Genomic DNA, 21,736 nt, shown 5'->3' on the forward strand with positions numbered 1-21,736 from the left:
TATTTTGCTATACAAAAAGAATCAGACTCTGAATTATTGTACAATTAGCTTGTGAAGGAAATCAAAGATGCAGGTGTGCATAAATATAGGGACTGGGAATTCAATGTAATGGTTTTTAGTCATCTCCCAGAGTTCTTTTTCTGGGTATAGTTAGTTCAGTTCATTACTGCTCCATTAGAAATGATTTGGTTTCAGCCTTTAGTTTGACTAAGGCTACACCCATTCAGTGATTAAGGATAGATTAAGAATCAAATGATCTTTTTTACCTAGTCAGAATAAATATAAAGTCTTGGAGACCCTCAGGGTTTCTGGCCTAAACAGTAGCTATTTACATTCTGAGTCAATTAGGGCCCAAAGACTAATTAGGATTTATTTGGCTTAGAATTTACTGTTAGCCAATCCACGAGAACTAGAGTGAATTGGGTTTAAGACGTGGTCCTTAATTAAGAAATCAATGGCAAACTCCAAGGTATTTTCAGCAATTAAAAAAAAAATTTACATCCTTTTTAACAGATTACCACTTGCTAAGTGGATAAAGTGCTAGTCCTGGAGACAGGAAGAGTTGAATTCAAATGCAGTTTCTTACTGGCCATTTGAAATAGGTACAGAAGTGGGAATGAGTATGTGTAGGGAGTTGATCATGACATTGGGTTAAACTGAGTTGCAAGCTGGGTAGCTGGATTACTTAAAAGAAGAATGATGGGAAGAAGGGACTATGGAGATTAAAAGTTCTATTTTGAACATACCTAAGGAACATCTCCTGCAAGATGTCCAAGAAGCAGCTGATGACAGGACTGCTTAGGAGAAAACAGGGATGAATATGAATTTTTAGAAATCATTTGTTAAAGATAATTGAACTCACAAAAATCGAAATGACCCAATGAGAGTTTTTAATCTTTTTTCTCAGAATAGTTTAAACACAAACAGTTCATACGATCATCAAGGAAACCAATTATATTAAAATGGTAAGAACTTTTTTTATAAAGTTCAGAGCCTCTAGATTTAAGAAATCCTGTTATAAAGGGAAAAGAAGCTAAAGACAAGTCAGTTGAGGTAATAGCGCAGAGAAACAGGAGAGCAATGTCTTGGAATCCTAGAGTATCGGGAGATGCTCAACAATGCCCAGTGCTGCAAAAGGTCAAGATGAGGACTGAGAAAAGATCATTAGATCTGGCAATTGCTAACTGATTACTTTGGAGAAGTTAACAGTTGAAATTAGAAAACACAAGTTTAAAAGTAGAAGCACCAAATATAGATGGCTTTTCCAAATTTAGTCAAGGATAGAGGATTTAGCATAGTAGGTACAAATTTATATTTTTTAAGTTTTCTAAAAATGGAACCAAAGATGTAAAGATGTGAGAGGTATGAAGCAGCTAGATGGTGCAGTGGATAGAGCACCAGCCCTTTAGTCAGGATCCGAGTTTAAATCTAGTCTCAGACACACTTTCTAGCTGTGTGACTCTGGGCAAGTCACTTCACTCCAATTGCCTCAGCAAAAATTTAGAAGTGAAATTTGAACACATGCTCATTGCTCTATAAAGTTGACTATAAGGAATTCGAAATGTTATACACATCTAGGTGTCAAAGTAGACCTAAATTTAAGAGATGAGGATTATCCATATACTTGAATTTGCATATAGATGAAACCCCAAGAACTAATGAGATTTCTAAGTGTAGCCGTCCCAAGACAGGGCCCACAAGTACTCTCATGCTGAAGTGGACAACTCCGATGAGCCTTAGGTTGGACAGATAGGCAGAGAACCATGTACTGTACTACGACAAGCTATAACATTTCAACTTTGCAGTGGATTTGCACCCACTTGTGCAGTGGGTGAGGTTAACTAGGTTAACACAGAAGTGAGTAAAGCTGGTGGGGGTAGAAGGTAATCTAATTACAAGAGATTAAGAAATGAATGACAAGCAGCAATGTGCGGCAGAACTTTTCTTAAGACTTCATAGGGTTGTATGATACAATTTGGGAATTAACACTTAAAGATGGGAGGGATCTGTTAATATTTCTAAGATGTAGCAAGAAAGGTTAATCCGAAGGGTAGTGGATGATGATCCAACAGGCAAAGGCCCGATACATGCTTAACAGGTGGACTTTAGTGGTGGTTAAAGGCCAATGAAACCTTAATCTACACACTTAAAACAAGAATAAATCTTGCAACTTGTATCAGAGGATATCTTCATGCCCAACAGCAAGAACTGATGATTTTTTTTGAGGCCAAGCTATACCATACTTTCCATACCACCCCCATCATGCTCATAATGCAACAATACAGATGTTAAAAATTATGACTCAAATTTAAACCAAACACTCTTCCCATCATCTTGGAAGTCAATTTTCATCCTTTGCCCTCCCCAAAACTTATTTTTAAAACAGAAAAAAAAATTGAAGAAAACCCTATCTTACTTCAAACAATAATAGGCAGCACAACAAAATTCTGGAACAAGAAAATGGCTTTAAATTGGTTAGAGAAGCCCTCAAAATCAACAAAATTAGTACAATATATATTTGACACAGGAGGGGAAATGTTAAAACCACCAAGGCAAAGTTCTTCTAGTTGTAATCGTTTTTATTCTGATTTGAGAGCAATAGAAGGGCAGAGTAATACCTATCTTTCAAAGTAAGAGACCTACCATTTGGTTTCTAGGCCTAGGATACTACTTTATTTCAAATAAATTTCTTTTGAATGTGTAAGGATAGTCTTAATCATCTTAAACCAGCAATAAAAAAGTAAAATATAAATTTTTATTTAGAATTAAAGCAAATACTTCAGTATCACAAACACAATATTAAACTTCAAGAAATATACTGCTAATTTGGAGTGAGCATTTATTTGCACAATCACAACATGCGGACAAATCCAGAAAAGATGATAAAGTCTGAAATTTTCAACATCCCACCACTAGAGCAGTTGGTCACAATATTTCGTACAAAGCACAACATTAAATGCACTGTAATTGATGTTGACAAAATTTCCACAGACTCATCTTTACAGACAACAAGAAAGCTCTAAAGATGCAAAACATTGCAATCTAGTCTTCTTCCGAAGAGTCTCTCTCAAATGTGTAGGCCATGAAGCAAGCATCTGGTCTCTTGGGGACAAGGGGATGCCCTGGTCTCACAATCTCAAAGCCCAAAAAGCTGAAAGTACGGAGCAATGCAGCTGAAAAGAAAGAACAGAAACAAAGTTAAGAATTCAAGAGTTGTTTCCTTAAATACGCAACATAGCATAGGAACAACAGAATCAGGGTAATGACTTCTAAGTCTGGCTCAGTGAATCTCAGGTCTGGCTAGTCTATAAAATGCCCAAAGGACAGTGATTTACCTATCATTAATGTCAGTATCAGTAGTTTTTCCAAGCAAAGTTATGGCTAAATGGTCTGAGAAAACAAGTCGCCAATATTAGGCCAGGATTCTAGCCTCAGCTTTGTTATGGACTCTATGTATAGGACTGCAAGTCACTTCTCTCTGAGTAGGGACTTCACAGAATGTCAAAGCTTCTTGTGCAAACCATACTGAAAAAGAATTCTTTCTACAACATATTGACATTAAATCTCTAATTGGTAGGGAAGGATATTATACTTCCATTCCAGTATTTAGATAGTCAGAACAATTCTTCTTGAAAAGGCTAAAGTTTTCTTGATATTTATACCCTTTCTAGGTATACTCTATGGTTCAGAGACAAGAGTCTAATCCTTCTTTATATCAGCCCATTTAAAAACTTTAAAGTCATGTCCTTCATTACTTATGTTTTCCATAAACACCTCCAGTTTGTTGGGAGATTTTTGGTGAAGTAATTGGGGTTAAGTGACTTGCCCAGAGTCATATACCTGGTGTAAATGTTAAAGTGTATGAGACAATTTGAACTCGGATCCATTCTTCTGACTTTTCAGGCCAGTGCTCTATCCACTGCGCCATATAGCTTCTAACACCCCCAGTTTTTGTTGCTATAAAGTCAAAATAGATTATATTTATGCACCTACCTCTATCATCTCTATTCTTGTGGAAGCAGATAAAGACGTGATCAACATGAAGCTGTTCTTCTGCAAACTCAAGAAGAACTGCAAAACTAAAATAGCAAGGTGTTAAAAACAAGTTAGTTTTTCTTCTTGACAGTAACAATCATAATTTGCCTAAATATATTTACTTATTACCACCCTTTGTATATAAGTAGTATATGCACATGTATGTATATAATACAGTCATTTCAGTCACGTTTGACTCCTCTTGACCCCATTTGGGTTTTCTTGGCAAAAATAGTAGTTTTTATCATTTCCTTCTCCAGCTCCTTTACAGATGAGGAATCTACAGAATTAAGTGACTTCTGAACTCAGGAAAAGGATCCTCCTGATTCCAGGTCCAGCGCTCTCTACTACAACTCCAAACTGTATATGTACATGTTTATATTCTTCATTTAGCACTTTCAGTTAGTACATGGGGAAATTGCAAAGAAATAACTTCTAATGCGACCAGTCTTAATCTCATTATCAAGGAATATCTAATTTAAAAATACTATGATAGGAAGTTTAAAAGTCCCTTAGACAAGTAGCCCTCTTAAGATAAACAAACAGCCTAACAAACTAATGGTGAAGTGAACCCTGGAATCTTCCAGATCCCCAAGGCCTAGAATTCAAAGTAGGGGAAAATAGCTTGTAATTAAGTACCTATCTTTGCTCCCTTCAGGTAGAGCACCACCTGGAATTTCAATGTAGAGGCTGTTGTTGTTCAGCACTGCTCTCCAATTAACGTGTTTGGCATCTGTAAGCCTGGACTGGACATTTAGAATTCTTGTCCTGTTATTAGACGTTAGTTCCTCTGTTACAGTCAGCCGATTATCCTGTTGACAGAGTAGCATTAGGAAATTCCCACCCTCCCCCCAAAATTATCAGAAATATAGTTTTTATCTTCTACTAACTGATCAACAAGAAAAACACTTCCCGACTATTGGAAAGACTAGGAAATCAAGTTGTACATGAGATTCCATACTAAATGCCGATGACTCAGCAAATATGGGTTTAAATCATATCTGAAACTTCAGCACTCATTTGGGGTTTCCTTGGCAAATTTAGTGGACTGGTGGTTTGCCATTCTTTCTTCAGTTCCTTTTACAGATGACAACACCAAGGCAAACAGGGCTGTGGTCACACAGTTAACAAGTGTCTGAGACTAGATTTGAACTAAGCACTCCAAATGCTTAGACAGGAAAAGAACTCTATCCACTGCACCACCTAAGTACAGAAACAAAGAAGCCTTTTCTTGTGAAATTTCCATCATATGGGGCAATAAAACATGTAAATATATAGGAAAATACTAAATAAAACTCCAAAGAGGTAGAACATTAATAAATGAGAAAAAGATGGATCCTGGAGGCAACATCTAAACTGGGCCTTAAAAGGGGGAGGGGGGGGGGGGAGAGGGGAGAAAAAGATTCTTAGAAGTAGAGAAATAAAGTGAATTCCAGACATGTGAGTTAACCAGAGCTGGGGGATGAAATATTAAATTCAGGAAATAAAAATACTAGAGCACCCCCCCAAGGAGAAATTACATGAATCAGGCTAAGGAGATTGTATTTGATCATACAGATTGGTAGAAACAGAAACATAGAAGATTTATCTAATTCAGGAAGTGACATGACCAGAGCTGTGCCTTAGGAATATTATTTTGGTGGCTATTTGAAGGATGGATTGGAGAGGAAATACCAGAGACCAATTAAGAGGTTGCACAAATACTTCAAGAAATAAGTGATAAGAGTTAAGTGATTAAGGCCTGTGAGTAGAGAGAAGAGAGCAAGAAATAAGATATTTAGGGAGGGAGAAGTGAGACAACACATGATGACTCACTGAATATAGGGAAGTGAAAGATAAAGTGAAAAATAGATATGCATACTTACAGAATAAAATAAATTAGCTGAAAGATTGTGATCCCTCTGACTATTCCCTCGCCCACCTGGGATCTTCAGGGGTGGGTGAGGGACATCAGGAGCACCACTGAGGCCCTGGACCCAGGTTACTACAGCAATTGAAGGAGACCCTGGAACTGAGAAAAAACAAAATGGTTAATAAAAAGTTTTTATGGGTAAATAAAGCAAGTCACAAAATATTTCTTTGCATCTCTAAAATCACTGCTCAAAATTAAAAAAAAAAAAAAAAAAAAAAAAAAAAGCTTAAACTGTACCTGAAATTCACCTAATAAACAAAGGCTTTGATCCAGTAATAGTGGTTGGCTTGCTGTTCCTTGAATAAGACACTCCATCAATCAAATGGGAAATCTTCACTGATTGTCCCTCAATGCCTGGAATGCTCTTCCTCATCTCCACCTCCTGCCTTCTTTTAAAAACTCAGCTAAGTTCTATCTTCTCCCAGGAGTGTTTCCCAGTTTCTCTTAATTCTCATACCTTCCTTTCTGTAGATTATTTCCTATTTAATCTGCATAACTTGTTTGTACATAGTCCTTTATTGTCTCCCCAATTAGACTGTAAACTCCTTGAGACCAGATCGTCTCTTGCCCTTTTTTGTATTCTTAAATGTCTAATTAATTTATTGACTGATAATGGGAAAAGCATAGATTTGAAGTCCAAGGATGAATCTGAATCCTGACTGCCACATGGGTAAATCACAACACCTTTGAAGCAAACAGTTTCCTCATCTCTCTAAGGTCCACTACTACTCTTAATTCCTACCAAAAAAAAAAAAAAAAAAAAAAAATCTAGCTTCTGTTCATAAAGCTTCTTCAAGGCATGCCTGTTTATATGCCTGAATAAGCTGGACCTCTTCTTTCAAAGTATTTTCTTTAGGTTTTACTGATCCCACCATAATATTAAAGCATCAGTTATCAGGTCCCTTTTCGTGAATAAGATCCAAGGTAAAGTCTCCACCTTTGTGTGAATCACACTGCTCTGAATTATGTCTGAGATTAGATGTGTTTAAAAGGGATTGCAAAATCAACATCCATTTCCAAGCAAGAAAACAGCTCTGAGCTGCCAAAGTTATCTCCTATAATTAAACTATACAGTTATCTCACTTTATGACTTGACAGGCAATGCTTAATCATAAGTCAAAAAACAGCACCATAATTTTGACTATCATTTGTGGCTAACTTCCAGTAAATTCAGGCTTTTAAAATAAAATAAGTTAACAAGTTCCCCACCAGACGGGACTAATGTTCAATTCCCACTTCGAATTTCAGTCATTTAATTTCTCCCTTTCAAGGACTCAACATTGAGATGCCATGTTATTTTCCCCCCCCACAAGGATTTAAAAAAAAAATACTCTGCCTCTTTTGCACTGATCTACAGAAATATCACATCATGTCCAGTCTTGGGGGTTTTCTAAGCACCTAGTCAAAAATGATTGAAACTCTTGGATCCACTACTAGAGTAGGGACATCATAATTCTAATCCTAAAAGATAATTAATAAATAGCCTTTAAATACATTTTTCCCAAGTGTAAAGTCTCATCTGAGGTGTTTCGAATGAACATTTTGGATGTAGAACATTTAGCGTAAGCTTCTCCCACAGCTCGTTTTAAAATAAACAATTTTAGATCATACTCAGAACTGAAGAACGGCCAGCCAAGCTAGCCCCTCCCTATGCACCATCTTTCACCCTGCGAGGCTCACTCTTTGGTTGCGTCATCTCGGCAGATGCAGCAATCGAGGCCCGTAGGGAAATTTTCACAATTGCCGTCTAAGAGTGCCAGCAGCCATTTGCAAATCAGTATAAATATGTACCAAATAATCCACCATTTTGCACTATATACAGTTTGGGGAAATGGGGGGCAAAAACCTCTCTTGCAAAATACAGGGAACGCAATCTAAATATTTAAGCCAATGGCTTTTTCCTAGCTCTTAACATTTCTCCGAGCTTTTACAGAATCACAAAAATGATCGATAAGGACCATTTGGGAATTTAAATATTTATTCATAATAATTTTATCTCAGCCTAATCTATTTGCTATAGACAAAGTCCAGAATGAAAATTTCAGTTAAATAAAATTTTCTTTTCCCAGAGTTCAATTTTGGTGGCAGGACGAATCCTGTTCCATTACTCCTCGAATTGGTTTTTATTCGACTAGAGCCTGATTTGAGTTTTTAATTTAATTAACGAGTGGGGGTCTCGGGCTCCGAGGCTGCGCTCCTTCCTTCCATAGCCTAATTGGGCGAGTAACGCCAAGAAAACTGCAGATTCATAGGCTTGGCTCACAGGCCTCCATCAGACTACAGAATTCGAGGGATGGACTAGATGACCTCTGGGGAGTCGCTGGCAGCTTGACTATTTTCTGACCTAAGAACAGAACGGCAGCTTAAATTCAGCGGGGGCCCCCAAAACATCAGAGACACCTCTCTTCTGGTCCGACTCGCCCCAGCCCCCCGAGCCAGAAGTCAGAAGAATTCTCAAAAATGCCCGGCTATTATTACATCAACAAAAGGGGGGCGGGGAGAGGTGCTATTCCGGGCCCGAAGCGGGTTTGCCGGCTAAAGACCTTCCGATAATTCCCCGAAAACCCGGACTTCGTCAGCGCCAGTTAGGAAGCACCCTGCGGCTCCGCTCCTTTTCAGGCGGTTCCCGGGCCCACGGTGGGGGAAGGGACTGGTCCAAGGTCACTTGGCCTTCCCGGCTCCTCGGACCATCCCACAGGAGGGGAGGGAACCCTTCTCGTTCTCCATTGTCCTCCTCGAGGCCCGGGGAGCATTCCCAGGCCAGAAGGGGCCGTGGCTGGGTCGCGGATCGGTCCCACCAAGGGCAGTCCAGGGTGGGGGGTTGGGGGGGTGAAGGCCTCCAATGCGCACGCGTAGTGAAGCCTCCCTCAAGACTTTATTTACGCCGGGACACCTCGGGCGTGGGATTGATTACTTTTAGGGGAAGGGCCGCCACCCCCACGAGGGGCGGGGGCTGGACGGAGGCGACCCAACCGCGGCCGGCCCCCTCGTCCGCCCCCGGGCCCGGGCCCCGCCCCCCGCGGGGGCCGTCAACAGCCGGGGCTCAGCCCGCTCCCCCCCCCTCCTCGGGCCCAGGGCCTCGGGCCTGGCTGGCCCAGGGCGGAGACAAAGCGCGGCCGACTGGAGAGCCCGGGCGGCCGGAGGCCGCGGCGCCGCTCCGCGAGCGTTTCCCCCGGACGGAGCGAGGCCGGGGGATGCGCGGGGTGGGCGTGGGGGGCCTCCCTCCCTCTCTCCTCCGCACTTACCTCTCGCTGCTGCGGCTGCCGCTGCTGTGGAGGCTGAGGACTGGCATGGCGCGGCTGACGTGGACGGTGGTGCTGGGTTTATCCCCCTCTTTCTCTCGGGCGAAGCAGTGGCTGTTGAGGATCCGCTGCAGGGAGGATTTCACCATCCGGCCGCTGGGGGTCCGAAACCAGGAAACCTCCGCTGCACCTCTCCGGGCCGCCGCTGCTGCTCGCCGTTCGCAAAATGGCGCCGCCGCCGCCGCCCGCCTTTTATAGGCTCTCCGAGCGCCTGGGGGGCCACGCCCACGCCGCGGGGAACGGGGAGGGGAGGGGGAGGGGAAGGGAGGGGGGCGGGGGCCGGGGCGCGCGCCTCCGACTGGAGAGTGCGCCGAGATCCTTCCCAGGCAACGGCGTGGGGGGGGGGGAGGCGGGAGGGGGAGGGAAGGTAAACACGTAACTGTCCTCCGCACCCTATTGGCGGAAGGAGAAGCGAGAAGGGGGCGGGGAGAGCTGAGGTGGCGATTGGTTGGGCCCCGTCGCTCCTTTGCCCCGCCCGGCCCCGCCTTCTACTCTGAGCGAGCTGGCGCGCGCCCTGCGGGGAGGCGAGTCTGAGAACCGGCAAGGAGGGCGGACCCGGCCGTTGCGGACGCGTCGCGCGCTCTCGAGCGCGATCCTCCTGTCGCTCCTCCCCCTGCTCCCGTGAGGGAGGCTGGTGAGTGCGCGCGCCGGCGCGGGCCCCGGCAGTTACGCGGCGGGGGGAGGGGAGGCGGCGGCCATCTGGTGGTCGCCTCCCTGTCGGGCGGCCTCCGCGGCCCTTCCCCCTCGCGGCGGGCCTTTTCCAGGGTTCCCCGCTGTGCCCGCCCCGAGCCTCAGTTTCCCCCTTGGCCTTTCCCCGGGACAGTGAGGGGAAAAGTGCTTTGACAAGCTTAAAGCGCTGTGGGAACGGGCCTCTGGGAGCGCGGAGCCTCGACTCCTCAGTCGGAGGGACCCACCTTCTTCTTTCACAGACGGGAGGCTGAGGCCTCCAGCGGGGCACATTACTAGCCCGGTCTCGCGCTGCTTTGGGGCTGAGTAGCACCGGCACCCGGCACCCTCGGGCCAAGACCTGGGGACCCGTCTGTGCTTAGCCGGGCCGGGGGAGGGCCCAGTGTGTTTGCACCATTGCAGTGATTTGCTGGGGGGGGGGGGCGTGCTGGAGGCAGCGCTCGAGCTCGGGTCTCGGCCCCGACGGGCGCCTAGTGTGGCTAGTGTGGCTCAAGAAAAGGTCCGGCATTGAACCGGTGGTTTCATTGGGTTCCAGAAAGGTTCCCTCAGTGACCCGAGTTACCACCTTTTCAGCCATTTTTAGTCCTCAAGAACTTGCCTCAAGGCCTGAGAATGTAAGGGGATTGAGGCCAGAATCTGGAGTTGGACCCCGATCTTGCTAAGACCCTTTGGGGAGCCCCTGCACCGTGCGCCCCCTCCCCAAAGGTGCGGGTGGGTATGTAGGGGCCTGGGACAGAGACAGCGGGATTTAGGGTGACATTTAGAATCGCACTCTGAGCCCTGGTTGGAGAAAACGCGGATTTGAGAGGCCGGCAGCAGAGAAGAGAGAGAGTCAGGTCCGAATCCCTCCGAGGCCGAGACTGGCCCATCCTAACCCCCGTTCTGCGTCCCAGCCGTAATCTGGGTGCTGTGAGGCTCAAGAATGTACCTCCAACCTTCTGTGAAGGGGAAGCGCTGTTATTATCCAGAAAGGGCATCACTGCCTGGGAAGGATTTCTGGGAAGGCGCCCCCAGCAACTCCAGAGAATTGGAGATACCCCTGTTTTCCTAGTCAGAGGCAGCAAGGGCTGAAGAAAGAGCTCTCGCTTGGGCCTTGAAGGCCCCAAATGGGCATTGGATCACTAATACTAAAGGTGGCGTTTCTGTAGCACTTTCTGAACATGCTCACAACTCTGTGAAGGAGGTAGCTGCTATTATCTTCATTTTACAGATGAGGAAATTGAGGCATCAGGGTCAGCCAGCCAGATATCCAAGGAAGGATCTGAACTCCGGTCCTTGCACCTTAGCCACTGCACCCATCCTCCAAATATTTGTTCTTTGTGTGACTGAAGGCAAACTGCTCAGCCTCTCGGGTCCTCGGGTCCTTCACGTGGAAATGAGGAAGAAGTTAGGCGTGGAGCGGTTTTCTCAGAGTGTCTGTAGTTCAGAATCCTATGAAAAATGTGTCGGTGCTCACTGGCTCCTCCATGGAGTTCAAAGTCCTCAGGCTGAAATTTCCACCACGGGCCAATCCATTTTTACACTCCCACTAAAGGAGTCCTTGCTGGTCAGGAAGCAAAATCTGGATTTTCCTTTTCTGGCACTAATGGCCACGCTCTCTAAGGGGAAAGGCCCAGCGATGAAGGAGGCACAGGCCATTCATTACCTCAAGGGGCCTACTCTCTCGCCTGGAGCCTGCCTTTCTAGCTGCCTTCTGACCCCTTCAGCGACTTGAGTCCAGTCAGACTGGCTTTATCTTGTGCCTGATCCATAACACTTATGTTTCCTGCCTTCACACAGACTAGGCTCAGGGACATGGGGATAGTATGCTTAGAATGCTGTCTTTCCTCCCCTTGGTCTCTCAGCTTCTTCAGAGCTCCCCTAAAACTTAGAGCACATAGCAGGGGCTTAATTAAGGAAAGCAAAAGCTGTCTTTTCCCTCTCTGCATGCTCAGTGATGGGCATCTTGCTTGCCATAAGTGCTAGTAAATGCTGCTTCCAGTAATGAACAGCCTATCAACATCAAAGGGGAAAAGAGGCCTTTTCCTGAAAGGAAGTAACTTCCCTAAAGAAAGATAAGAGTTCACTACTATTGAATAATGGTTTTTATAGAGGATTTTATGACAATAGTCTTGGGAGAGTAGTTAGAACAGGTAGTTTATAGATGAGAAAACTGAACCTCAAGTTAAGCAGCTTGCTCAGTGTGACAGAAATTAGAAGTCAAGCCCAGATTCTCTCTCTCCAAATCCCATGTGTTTTTCCTTCACCATAGCTGTCTCCCTAAATAAAGCAATAGTTTGGTTTGGTTTGGTTTTTTTTACAATAAGCTCTTGTATCTCAAAAACACTTACACTAGAATAAATGGAAATACTCTTCTAAGGAAACTCTCTTGCTTCCCAGTGGCAAGCCTTGCTCTCTAATAACTAGCTCTGCTATATATTGTATGATATATGCAGGGCAGGTACATGGTTATAGTAGATAGAAAATCAGATCTGGAGTCAGGAAGACCTGAGTTCAAATGCAGGCCCAGACACTAGCTGTGGGACCCTGGGCAAGTCATCTAAATCCTATTTATCTCAGTTTCCTCATCTGTCAGATAAGCTGGAGAAGGAAATGGCAAACTACGGCAGTACCTTTGTCAAGAAAACCCCCAAAGGGGTCATTATTTATTTAAAACTGAAAGGAGCCTCAGAGGCCATCTAGTCCAATTCCTGCATCAAGAGAGCAGAGGCTGGAGAGGGGAGGTGGCTTGTCCAGGGTCAGGCAGGGAGCACCAGCAAAGCCAAGACTGAACCCACATGGGTGGGTTTTGTTCAATTGTTTGGGTCACATCTGTCTTTCTGTGGCTCCATTTGGAACTTTCTTGGCACAGATACTAGAGTGATCTGTCACGTCCTTCTCCTACTTGTTTTATATATGAGGAATTGAGGCAGACAGGATGAAGTGACTTGCCCCAGATCATCCAGCTGGTTTGCGTTGGAGACTGAATTTGAGCTTGAGAAGATGAGTCTTCCTGACTTGAGAGCCCACTCAAGTGGGCCCCCTAGCTCTAAAACAGTGCTCAGAACTGGAAGAGTATCCTTCTTTATTGGATGGGCCTTGCTCAGGAGTCAGTAATGTAGCCTTGGATTTTAAGTCATTGTAAAAGGGAGAAAACATCAAGTAGCTTCTTGGGGGAAAACGGTGGTGGTCTGACAACTTGCCAATGAAGAAATTCCAGGCCGTATGCCATGCAGGAGTCAGGAACATTATGAGACCAGCTCCCGCTGTTGCGAAGAGCCTCAACCCTAATATCAGACATTAAAGGAAAAGGTTCCTTGTACCTTGTGGGAAAGAAATTCCTAAAGAGACTTGCATGGTGGCTCTGACCTCCTCTGTACTGCTTTCTCTTTTCAAATGTGCTCGCTCAGTATTTCCATTTTCCTTCAGTGAAAAAAAAAAACTAGGGATGGAAATACTAGTTTGTTAAGCTTGTCCTTGGAGATTATTAGATAAAAAGGTACCTTGAGAATTCTACTTTTCCTGTCTAGTTTTTTCCTCAAAGCCCAGTCCATGCTGTCATCTCTCTTTCGAAAGAGATGATATTCCAAGCCCCAGGACAACTAAAACTTATATTGCAACCTGATTTCCAGCCTGGAATTTTAGAGCTTTGCCTGCAGCCTTCAAATATCTTTTTCATGTGGGATTTAGATGTCATTATTGTTTTGGAAAATAAAACCTAGGGCAAAACAAAAAACAAAAAAAAAAAACATTGAGTCTTATTCTCTTGAGTCTGTAAATGTGATTTCTGTCTGGCTCTGTCTCCCCACTCATCTATTTGTTTCTCTCTTTCTACACACACACACACACACACACGAACACACACACACACACACACACACACTCACTCTGATTAACTAGATAATTATCCCTAAATATTTGTGCTGTATGGTTTGCATTAGGAAATGCAAACCTCTTTTAAATGTCATATAAATGTAATATAAATGAATGGGTACTAATTAAAAGGTAGGAAAAAATTCTGAAAATTCAGATTTCTGACTTTATTTTTCTCTGGACAGACACACCCACCCACCCCAAACAGAAAAAAAAAAAAAAAAAAAAAAAAAAAAACAAGAAGAAATAATAGCACTAGTCCCTTGTCCAAGAATTTTTGTGGAAGTTTTTTTAAAATCTGTTTATACCCTGAGTGATACATTTACATTTACAAAGCACTCTTCATCTTCCAGATATTGTAAGAACATCAATCATTATAGCCCTTGAAAAGTAGATCATGGTATTGTCATAGAAGAAATGGAAAAAGTGAGCCACGGAGGTTAAGTGACTTACCCACGGTCATAGAGTTGTCACAGAATAGACTAACACAAGATTTTCCTGTCCTGTGCTCCAGTTAATTTAAGTAAAACTTTCTTGCCTCAACAACCCACTTTGTCCTGTTTTCTCCAGCAGATACGATGCAGTAATGTCATGTTTCTAACAGAGTCTGCTACCATGGAAATGGTTGGGATGTTACAGGCTTAGCATTATGGCCTCACTACAGGATAAGCCAGAAAGAAAAGATTTCAGAGGAGTGCTAGAGGAAAGGAAGGCAGAGAAATCCTTGTTTAAACACAGATGTGTTAAGATAATTATAGAAAAGCCAAATTAATTTTCCTTTAACTAGGATATATATTTCTGTCCACACACACACACATACACACAAATATGTATATACTATTTGCATGTTAAATTTTATAGACAATGAAGATTTTCAAGAATCATCTGAACTTTGCTTCTACAAAAGCCTTCTATGAAGAAATGAAAGCAAATATAAAAATGGACAATATAGTTTTAAAACTGCATGCTGTTTTGTTGAAGACTGCTGGTGAGCCTGATCATTTCACTGAATCCTCTGAAAGCTTCAAGTTCTACAATAGAGCAATCGAAGAAAGAAGTACAAGTTTCTTCATGAGGTGGTGGAGTTATACATTGCTTACCTTTATTAATTCTGTAACAGAAACTTTTAAAAATGGACTTGTTAGGGGGAAAATGGGAAACTAATTTTGTTGATGTACTTTTATTTACTGAATTTCCTATGATTCAATATGTATTGATTATATTATTAATAAATTCAATATGTTGAACTCTTTAAAAAATTATCCAAACTTACCCCAAATTTAAGGGATTCATAAATTCACCATTGTAACTTGGCCTCCACTGGTACTTTGAGACTGTGGCAAATCTTTTTTTTTTTTTTTTTTTTTTTATGGATAGGCCTTGGCTCTTTTCAGCTTAACTTAATCACCTGGCTAAAATTCAGTTCACCAAAGGAACTAAGGAAATATTTCTTTTTCAAGTTTAATCAGTTGATCATATATCAATGATGTGTATATTTCAACTGTTTGTTTTGTGGTGTTTTTGTTTGCATTTAATCCCTGAAAAAGCCAGTTCTCTGGTTGCTGAATGTTACAGTACAGATAAAGTAGAATGACATTGAGGTAACACTGGGATCAACGGTCTAGGATGACACCTGATTTATGGGCCTTGTATGTGACAGGGAGAAAAAAGGCTGCTTTATATAAGGTTCCTTTGTATGCGGTGAGCATTTGACTTTTGGTGGGGACATGCAGATCTCTAGCAAAGCTGCACTTTGTAGAGCCAGACACTTCATAGAGATTTTATAATATATGCAAAAAGAAAAACAATTCAGAAAGGCTGCAACAAGACTGTTGACAACTAGGAGGCATGCTCCAGGATCTATAACAAAAGCTAAGAAATAATTCTTTACTAGCTCTCCTGGTCCTGTCTACAAGAAAGGTGCCTTTGTTCTCTCTTTCTCTACTTGTGAAATAGGAATAGAGACATTTACTTGTTTGTCAGGAACAAGAACCATGAGATATTTGTTATATAGAGCAATTGTAAAACCTTGGTAGAAATGCTGGGATGAATAAAGACTCCAGCAAAATAAAGACCTGACTAGCTTTTACCTTGTCTCAATTTGAATTTAAACTGAGACTGATACAGTATATTTACCCATCATTTTCCTGCTAGAAAAATATATTAAAGGCTCACTTTGTGCAAGCCACACGCCTATAAGAAATCAGAGAAAAGGGATTTGCTTTTTTATTTTAATAAGAAAGTGAAGGTCTTCTCTTTTAGAGATGGATTCCCACTGCCAGTGTTTGTTTACCAACTTGCTAGTTGATACTTGGGTTGCTTAAGTAAGGCAAGTCTTCTCAGCTCTTTAAATCTCAGTTTCCCCATTTGTCAAAAATAAAAATAGTATTCTGCCCATTTCCAAAGATTTTATGGGTGTGAGGAAAATGCTTTATCAACAGTGAGGTGTTATGTCTTTAACAAGCAATCCAATTTAGCAAACATTCATCAAGCGTCTAATCTGGTGGCCGTTTTAGACTATAAGTTGCAGAGATGGGTTAGACCTATGTTGAGAGCAGGAGTTTCTTCCGTTTAATAGTGAAATCACAGCTCTACTTGCCATCCCCACCCTGTTTTGTTAAAACCATGAGGTGAGAGAGGTGAGAAAGCTCCATGAGGCAGCTCTGACATAATGTACAGAGCATGGATTGTGGTCAGGAGAGACCGGAATTCAAATGCTGCTTACACTTACTTGATTCTGTGATCCTAGGCAAGCCCCCAGGACCTTCTATATTATGCCTTAGTTTACTCAAGTGTCAAGAGGGAGGATTTGATCTGTTTAGCTCTAGAGGGCAGGCAAGGGATGGAAATTGCAGTTTTTAAATGTACTGAAGAGATTAGCGGTTAGAACTGTCCAAAATGAAATGAATTGCCTTGTAAGGGGATGGAGTCTCCCTCACTGTGGGGTCTTTAAGCAGAGACTAAATGACCATTTGTCAACAGTAATATAGAGAAATGGAGTCAAATTCAAATGGAAATATCCCTGTAGACAACTGATTGATTTAGGAAACCACAAATTAACATTACCTATGTTGGATTATATATTAATTTCTCAATTACATTTTAATCTCATTTTGCTATACTCTGTAGTTTAGCTGGTAGTATGACCCCTCTGAAGTACAAGGAATTTTTCTTAAGTATTGAAAATTTAATATTGAACATCAATATATCCAGCTAACCTTGCTTAGTAATGATTTGCATATAATTAGTTTGTTTAAATGCATAGAATACTGGGCATCCCAAAAGTCTTTTTAAAAGTTCATTTAATTCTTTGTCATCATTTTTTATTCACACTCTAAATCCCACTTAAGATTCTGGTTTTTTTTTTTAATTCTCATACAGTTGCTTCTCTACAACTCTTAATCAGCATTGCATTTTGTTTCTTTTTATTTTTACTGATCCCATGTGTGAGGTAGTACCTTAAAGTTGGTTTAATTTGCATCTTTTAATTACTCAGGTTGAGCACTTAGGGACTTTTCATAGTACCTTTTTTTTTCATAATGACAATAACTGTCATGTTATTATAAATATGTTCTAATTAGTTGTTTTTTATTTTAGTTTTGTAATTTTTGTTATACAGATGTTTTATTTTAATATAAATTTATTTTTGTCTCGAATAAAATCTATCCTGCATAACTGAGATAAATATTTTATTATATTTTGAATCTTTTTGTAGTTTCTTTTTTATATTTTAAGTCTCTTGTCTATTTGGAATTCATTCCTGTATGTGGTATAAGAAATGGGCTATCGAAATAGCCAAAAGACTATCAAACTGTGCATATCCTTTGATCCAACAGTGTTTTTACTGGGTCTGCAGAGATCTTAAGAGATAATAAAAAAAAGGAAGGGGACTCACATGTGCAAAAATGTTTGTACCAGTCCTTTTTGTAGTAGCAAGAAATTGGAAATCGAATGGATGCTCATTAGTTGTGGAATGGCTGAGTAAGTTATGGTATATGAATGTTATGAAATATTATTGTTTTATAAAAAAAGGATCAATAGAGTGATTTCAGAAAAGCCTAGAAAGACTAGATGAGCTGATGCTAAACGAAGTGAGCAGAACCAGAACATTGTAAAAAGCAACAAGATTATATGATGATCAATTCAGATGCATGTGGCACTTTTCAACGTTGAGGTGATTCAAGCCAATTCCAATAGACTTGTGATGGAGAGAGCCATCTGCACCCAAAGAATAGCCTATGGGTACTGAGTGTAGATCACAGCATATTTTCTACCTTTTCGTTGTTTGCTTGCTTTTTTTTTCTTTCTCATTTTTTCCCTCTTTTTGATCTGATTTTTCTCATGCAGCATGATAAATGTGAAACACAAGGTTTTGCAGAGGTAAACGTTGAAAACTATTTTCATATGTATTTTCAAAAATAAAAAGCTATTACTTTAAAAAAAATAGTTCTGAATCCCTTTCCCACCAAATTGCCCACTAGACTTCCAAGTATATTTATTAAATAACAAATCATTTCTTTAATTTTTATTTCTGCATATTTATCCAACAACTTCTACTCAGCTTTCAAGTGATCTTCCTAAAGAACAGGTCTAACCATGTCACTCCCTAGCTCCCACTGAATCAAGTCCAGTGACTCCCTGTCATCTCTAGAATCAAAATTAAAATCCTCCGTTAGCATTCATTGTCCTCCATGACATGCTCTGGCAATGAATTGAACATGTGGGGTGAGTAGAATCGAGAATTCCTTGATGCCATTGAGGTTGTTGCCTGGGTGACAGCAGTGCCCTTAGCAGTAAAAACCAAGTTGAAGAGGAGGCAGCTTTGGGAAAAAGATAATGATTCTATTTAGAATCTGGTGAATTTAAGATGTCTGTGGGGCATCCAGTTTGAAATATCCAAGAGGCAATTCGAAATGTGTGACTCCGGCTCAGAATACACACACACACACACACACACACACACACAAGGATTGAATGGGTGTTCAAGGGAGGAGTAGCACCTGGGGTGAGGGCTGCTCATCTACCTGAGGTGTCCACCAGGCCCTCATTTCTAATCTGTGGCTCCAAGGAGAAGCCATACTTTGGTAAACCATTTTGGCAGGTCTCCCTCTCCCTCTCCTCCTCCCACATACCCTTACCTGGGAATGCATTGCCCAGAGGAATTTTTGATCATTAAACCTCCCAAAGCATCTTGGAGTTTACCACTAGATTTCTTTCTTAAGGACTGTCAGGCCTTAAACCCAAATCACCCTGGCTCTCATGGATTGGCCCTACAGTCAATCCCAGGCCAAACTCAATTTAATCATTGTTGGGGGCCCTGATTGGCTTAGAGTGAAGGTAAATTAGCAACTGTTTCTGTTTAGCCAGAAACTCTGAAAGTTTTCCCTTCCTAGATTGACCTTTTTTTGACTAGGTAAGAGGCCATTCTTTGCCTCATTTCTTACTTAGCCTTAATCACTGAAGGGGCATTTTAAAGATTTTAGCTTAAAAAGGCCAAGGACTCCCACTGTATTCAGGGCCATCTACAGCTGTCCAGATCTGTATGGGAAGACTCAACAAAGGAGCCTTAAGAGGGAACAATTGGACCCACAAGGAAAACCAGGAAAGAATAGTGTCCCTAAGACAAAGTGTCCAGAAGAGAGGAAATGAGAGACTCTGCCAAATGCCAGAGAGAGATTGAGGAAGAGCAGGATTGAGGAAGGAACATCAGATAAGAGACCACTGGTAGCTGTAGAGAGGCCAGTTTCAGTTGAATTATAAAACTGAAAGATTGCAAAGAGTTTAGGACAGAGTAAGAGGAGAGGAAGTAGAAGTAACAACTATAAATGTCTAAAGGAGTTTAGGCAGAAAGTGGAGAAGAGATAAATGGTGATAGCTCACAGGGATGGATAGAACAAGTGAGAATTTTTTGAGAATGAGAGGGACATGGCAACGAAGAAGAAACCAGGAAATAGGAAAAGGGTGAAGATAAGTAAGAGAATGGGGATGTTAATGGTAGCAATTTTCTGAAAAAGCCAAAAAGGGATGGAATTAATGGCATAAGTAGAGAGATTTGCTTTGGTAAAGAGAAGGGCCACTTCTTTATCTGAAACTGGAATGAAAGAGGAAACCTGGTGGAAGAAAATGTCTGAGTGACATGAGACGAAGGGGAGGTCTGAGCAAATGGTCTCAACGTTTAATGGCCTGGAAAACCTGAAGAGTAAAAGAAATGAATGTTACAATGAACAAAACAGCAGGGTTAGGGGTCATAAGGTATAGGGAACCAGAGAATATAGAATATATAGGAAGCTTGTGATGAGTTAAAAGAATTTCAAAGTTCATGAGATATGGAACACTTGTGACCATCTCTGAGCTGAAATGGAGGAGAGAAATAGATCCTAGGAACTGAGTAAGTAGAGTTGGGGTATTTAAGGAGAAATCAAGATGAATGTTCAAGTCTCCTATTAAAAAGGCAGAAGATGAGGAATGCTTTTGAACAAAGCACTGAATTCGTTGAGGAAAGCAGGAAATGTCCATGTGGGCCATAACAACCCCCAGGATTTGGATTGGGTAATAAATTTAGATAGCTTGAACCTCAAAGAAGGAAAGGTTGTAGTAATGGTAGGCAAGTGGTACCCTACCATGACCATGGAGTTGAGGCAGAGGATAAGAAGAATATGAGAGAAATTGTAACCAATACTAGAAAGGGTGGTGAGGGAAGCAGTGCTGGACAGCTTGAGAAAGGTGGGCAGATCTGTAATGGGTCATTGAATGAAAAGGGTCAGAGATAGGTAAACCTTAGGGATTTTGGCATTGGGAGTTCAGGATCACTAGAATGGGATGAAGATTAGAGGATAGAGGTTGCTGATCACTAAGCAGTAAATTCAGACAAAATATCAGTGGTTGGAAAACGGTCCATTGAAGGAGGCATAAGACCAGATTTCTGGATTGAAGTCTTTGAGACTTATCCTTCTGGAGGATAGAAAATGCAAGCAAACAACAACAGAAAGAGTGAACATGCTATGTTGTGGTCCACATAATTCCCACAGTCACCTCCCTGGGTGTAGCTGATTCTCTTCATCACTGAACAACTGGAACTGGTTTGAATTATCTCGTTGTGGAAGAGAACCCCATATAATATTGTTGTTGCTGTGTACAATGATCTCCTGGTCCTGCTCATTTCACTCAGCATCAGTTCATGTAAGTCTCTCTAGGCCTTTCTGAAATCATCCTGTTGGTCATTTCTTACAGAACAATCATATTCCATAACATTCATATACCATAACTTATTCAGCTGTTCTTCAGCAGATGGGTATCCACTCACTTTCCAGTTTCTAGCTACTACAAAAGAACTGCCACAAACATTTTTGCACATGTGGGTCTCTTTCCCTCCTTTATGATCTCTTTAGGATACAAGTCCAGTAGTAACACAGCTGGATCAAAGGGTATACACAATTTGATACTTTGAGTATCATTTGAGCATTGCTCTCCAAAATGGTTGAATCTGATCACAACTCCTCCAACAATGCATCAGTGTCCCAGAAAAATAAAAAATTTAAAGGAAATAATACAATTCAGGAGTTTGGCTTTGATTTGTTTTGAAAATGTAATGATATATTTAACCTATATTAAATTGCTTAACTGTCTTGGGGAGGGGGGAAGTAAGAGAGAGAGGAAAAAGTTGGAACACAAAAGTTTTACAAAAATTAATGTTGACAACTATATATGTATTTGGAAAATGAAATACTGTTGAGGAAAAAAGAAAATATAATGATAGAAATTCCTTCAAATTTTATGATTTGGTATGTAAGTAGTTACTACCCTCCCCGTCATTAAGGCTTAAATCTTGGTGTCATCATTGACTTTTCCCACACTTGGACTCTGTCTCCAGATTTTCCTGCTTTCATTCATTCTGTACGCATTCCCAGGCAAATCTTTCTAAAACACTATTTTGTACATAAACCTCCCC

The 21,736-nt window shown here is 41.6% G+C and overlaps 2 protein-coding genes across 3 annotated transcripts in view; one reads left to right on the forward strand and one right to left on the reverse strand.

The window, feature by feature from the left end:
* Window positions 1–2,733: 2,733 nt before the first annotated feature.
* On the reverse strand, window positions 2,734–9,439 carry OAZ1 (ornithine decarboxylase antizyme 1). The gene is given in 6 exon segments (XM_031948096.1): window positions 2,734–3,173; window positions 3,994–4,079; window positions 4,675–4,847; window positions 5,901–5,987; window positions 5,989–6,046; window positions 9,193–9,439. Coding segments are annotated over 6 exon segments (681 nt in total). The 5' UTR covers window positions 9,339–9,439; the 3' UTR covers window positions 2,734–3,042.
* A 210-nt stretch (window positions 9,440–9,649) lies between these two features.
* Window positions 9,650–21,736, forward strand: part of JSRP1 (junctional sarcoplasmic reticulum protein 1) — an 85,013-nt gene continuing 72,926 nt past the window's right edge. Inside the window, exon 1 of one of the 2 annotated variants that reach the window (XM_031948101.1) lies at window positions 9,650–9,883. The gene's annotated coding sequence lies outside the window, so the exon portion shown is untranslated. The remainder of the gene's footprint in view (window positions 9,884–21,736) is intronic. The other variant, XM_031948097.1, reaches the window with a different exon arrangement.

This window comes from Sarcophilus harrisii, chromosome 1, assembly GCF_902635505.1.
Source record: "Sarcophilus harrisii chromosome 1, mSarHar1.11, whole genome shotgun sequence".
In the NCBI taxonomy this organism is placed as follows: domain Eukaryota; kingdom Metazoa; phylum Chordata; class Mammalia; order Dasyuromorphia; family Dasyuridae; genus Sarcophilus; species Sarcophilus harrisii.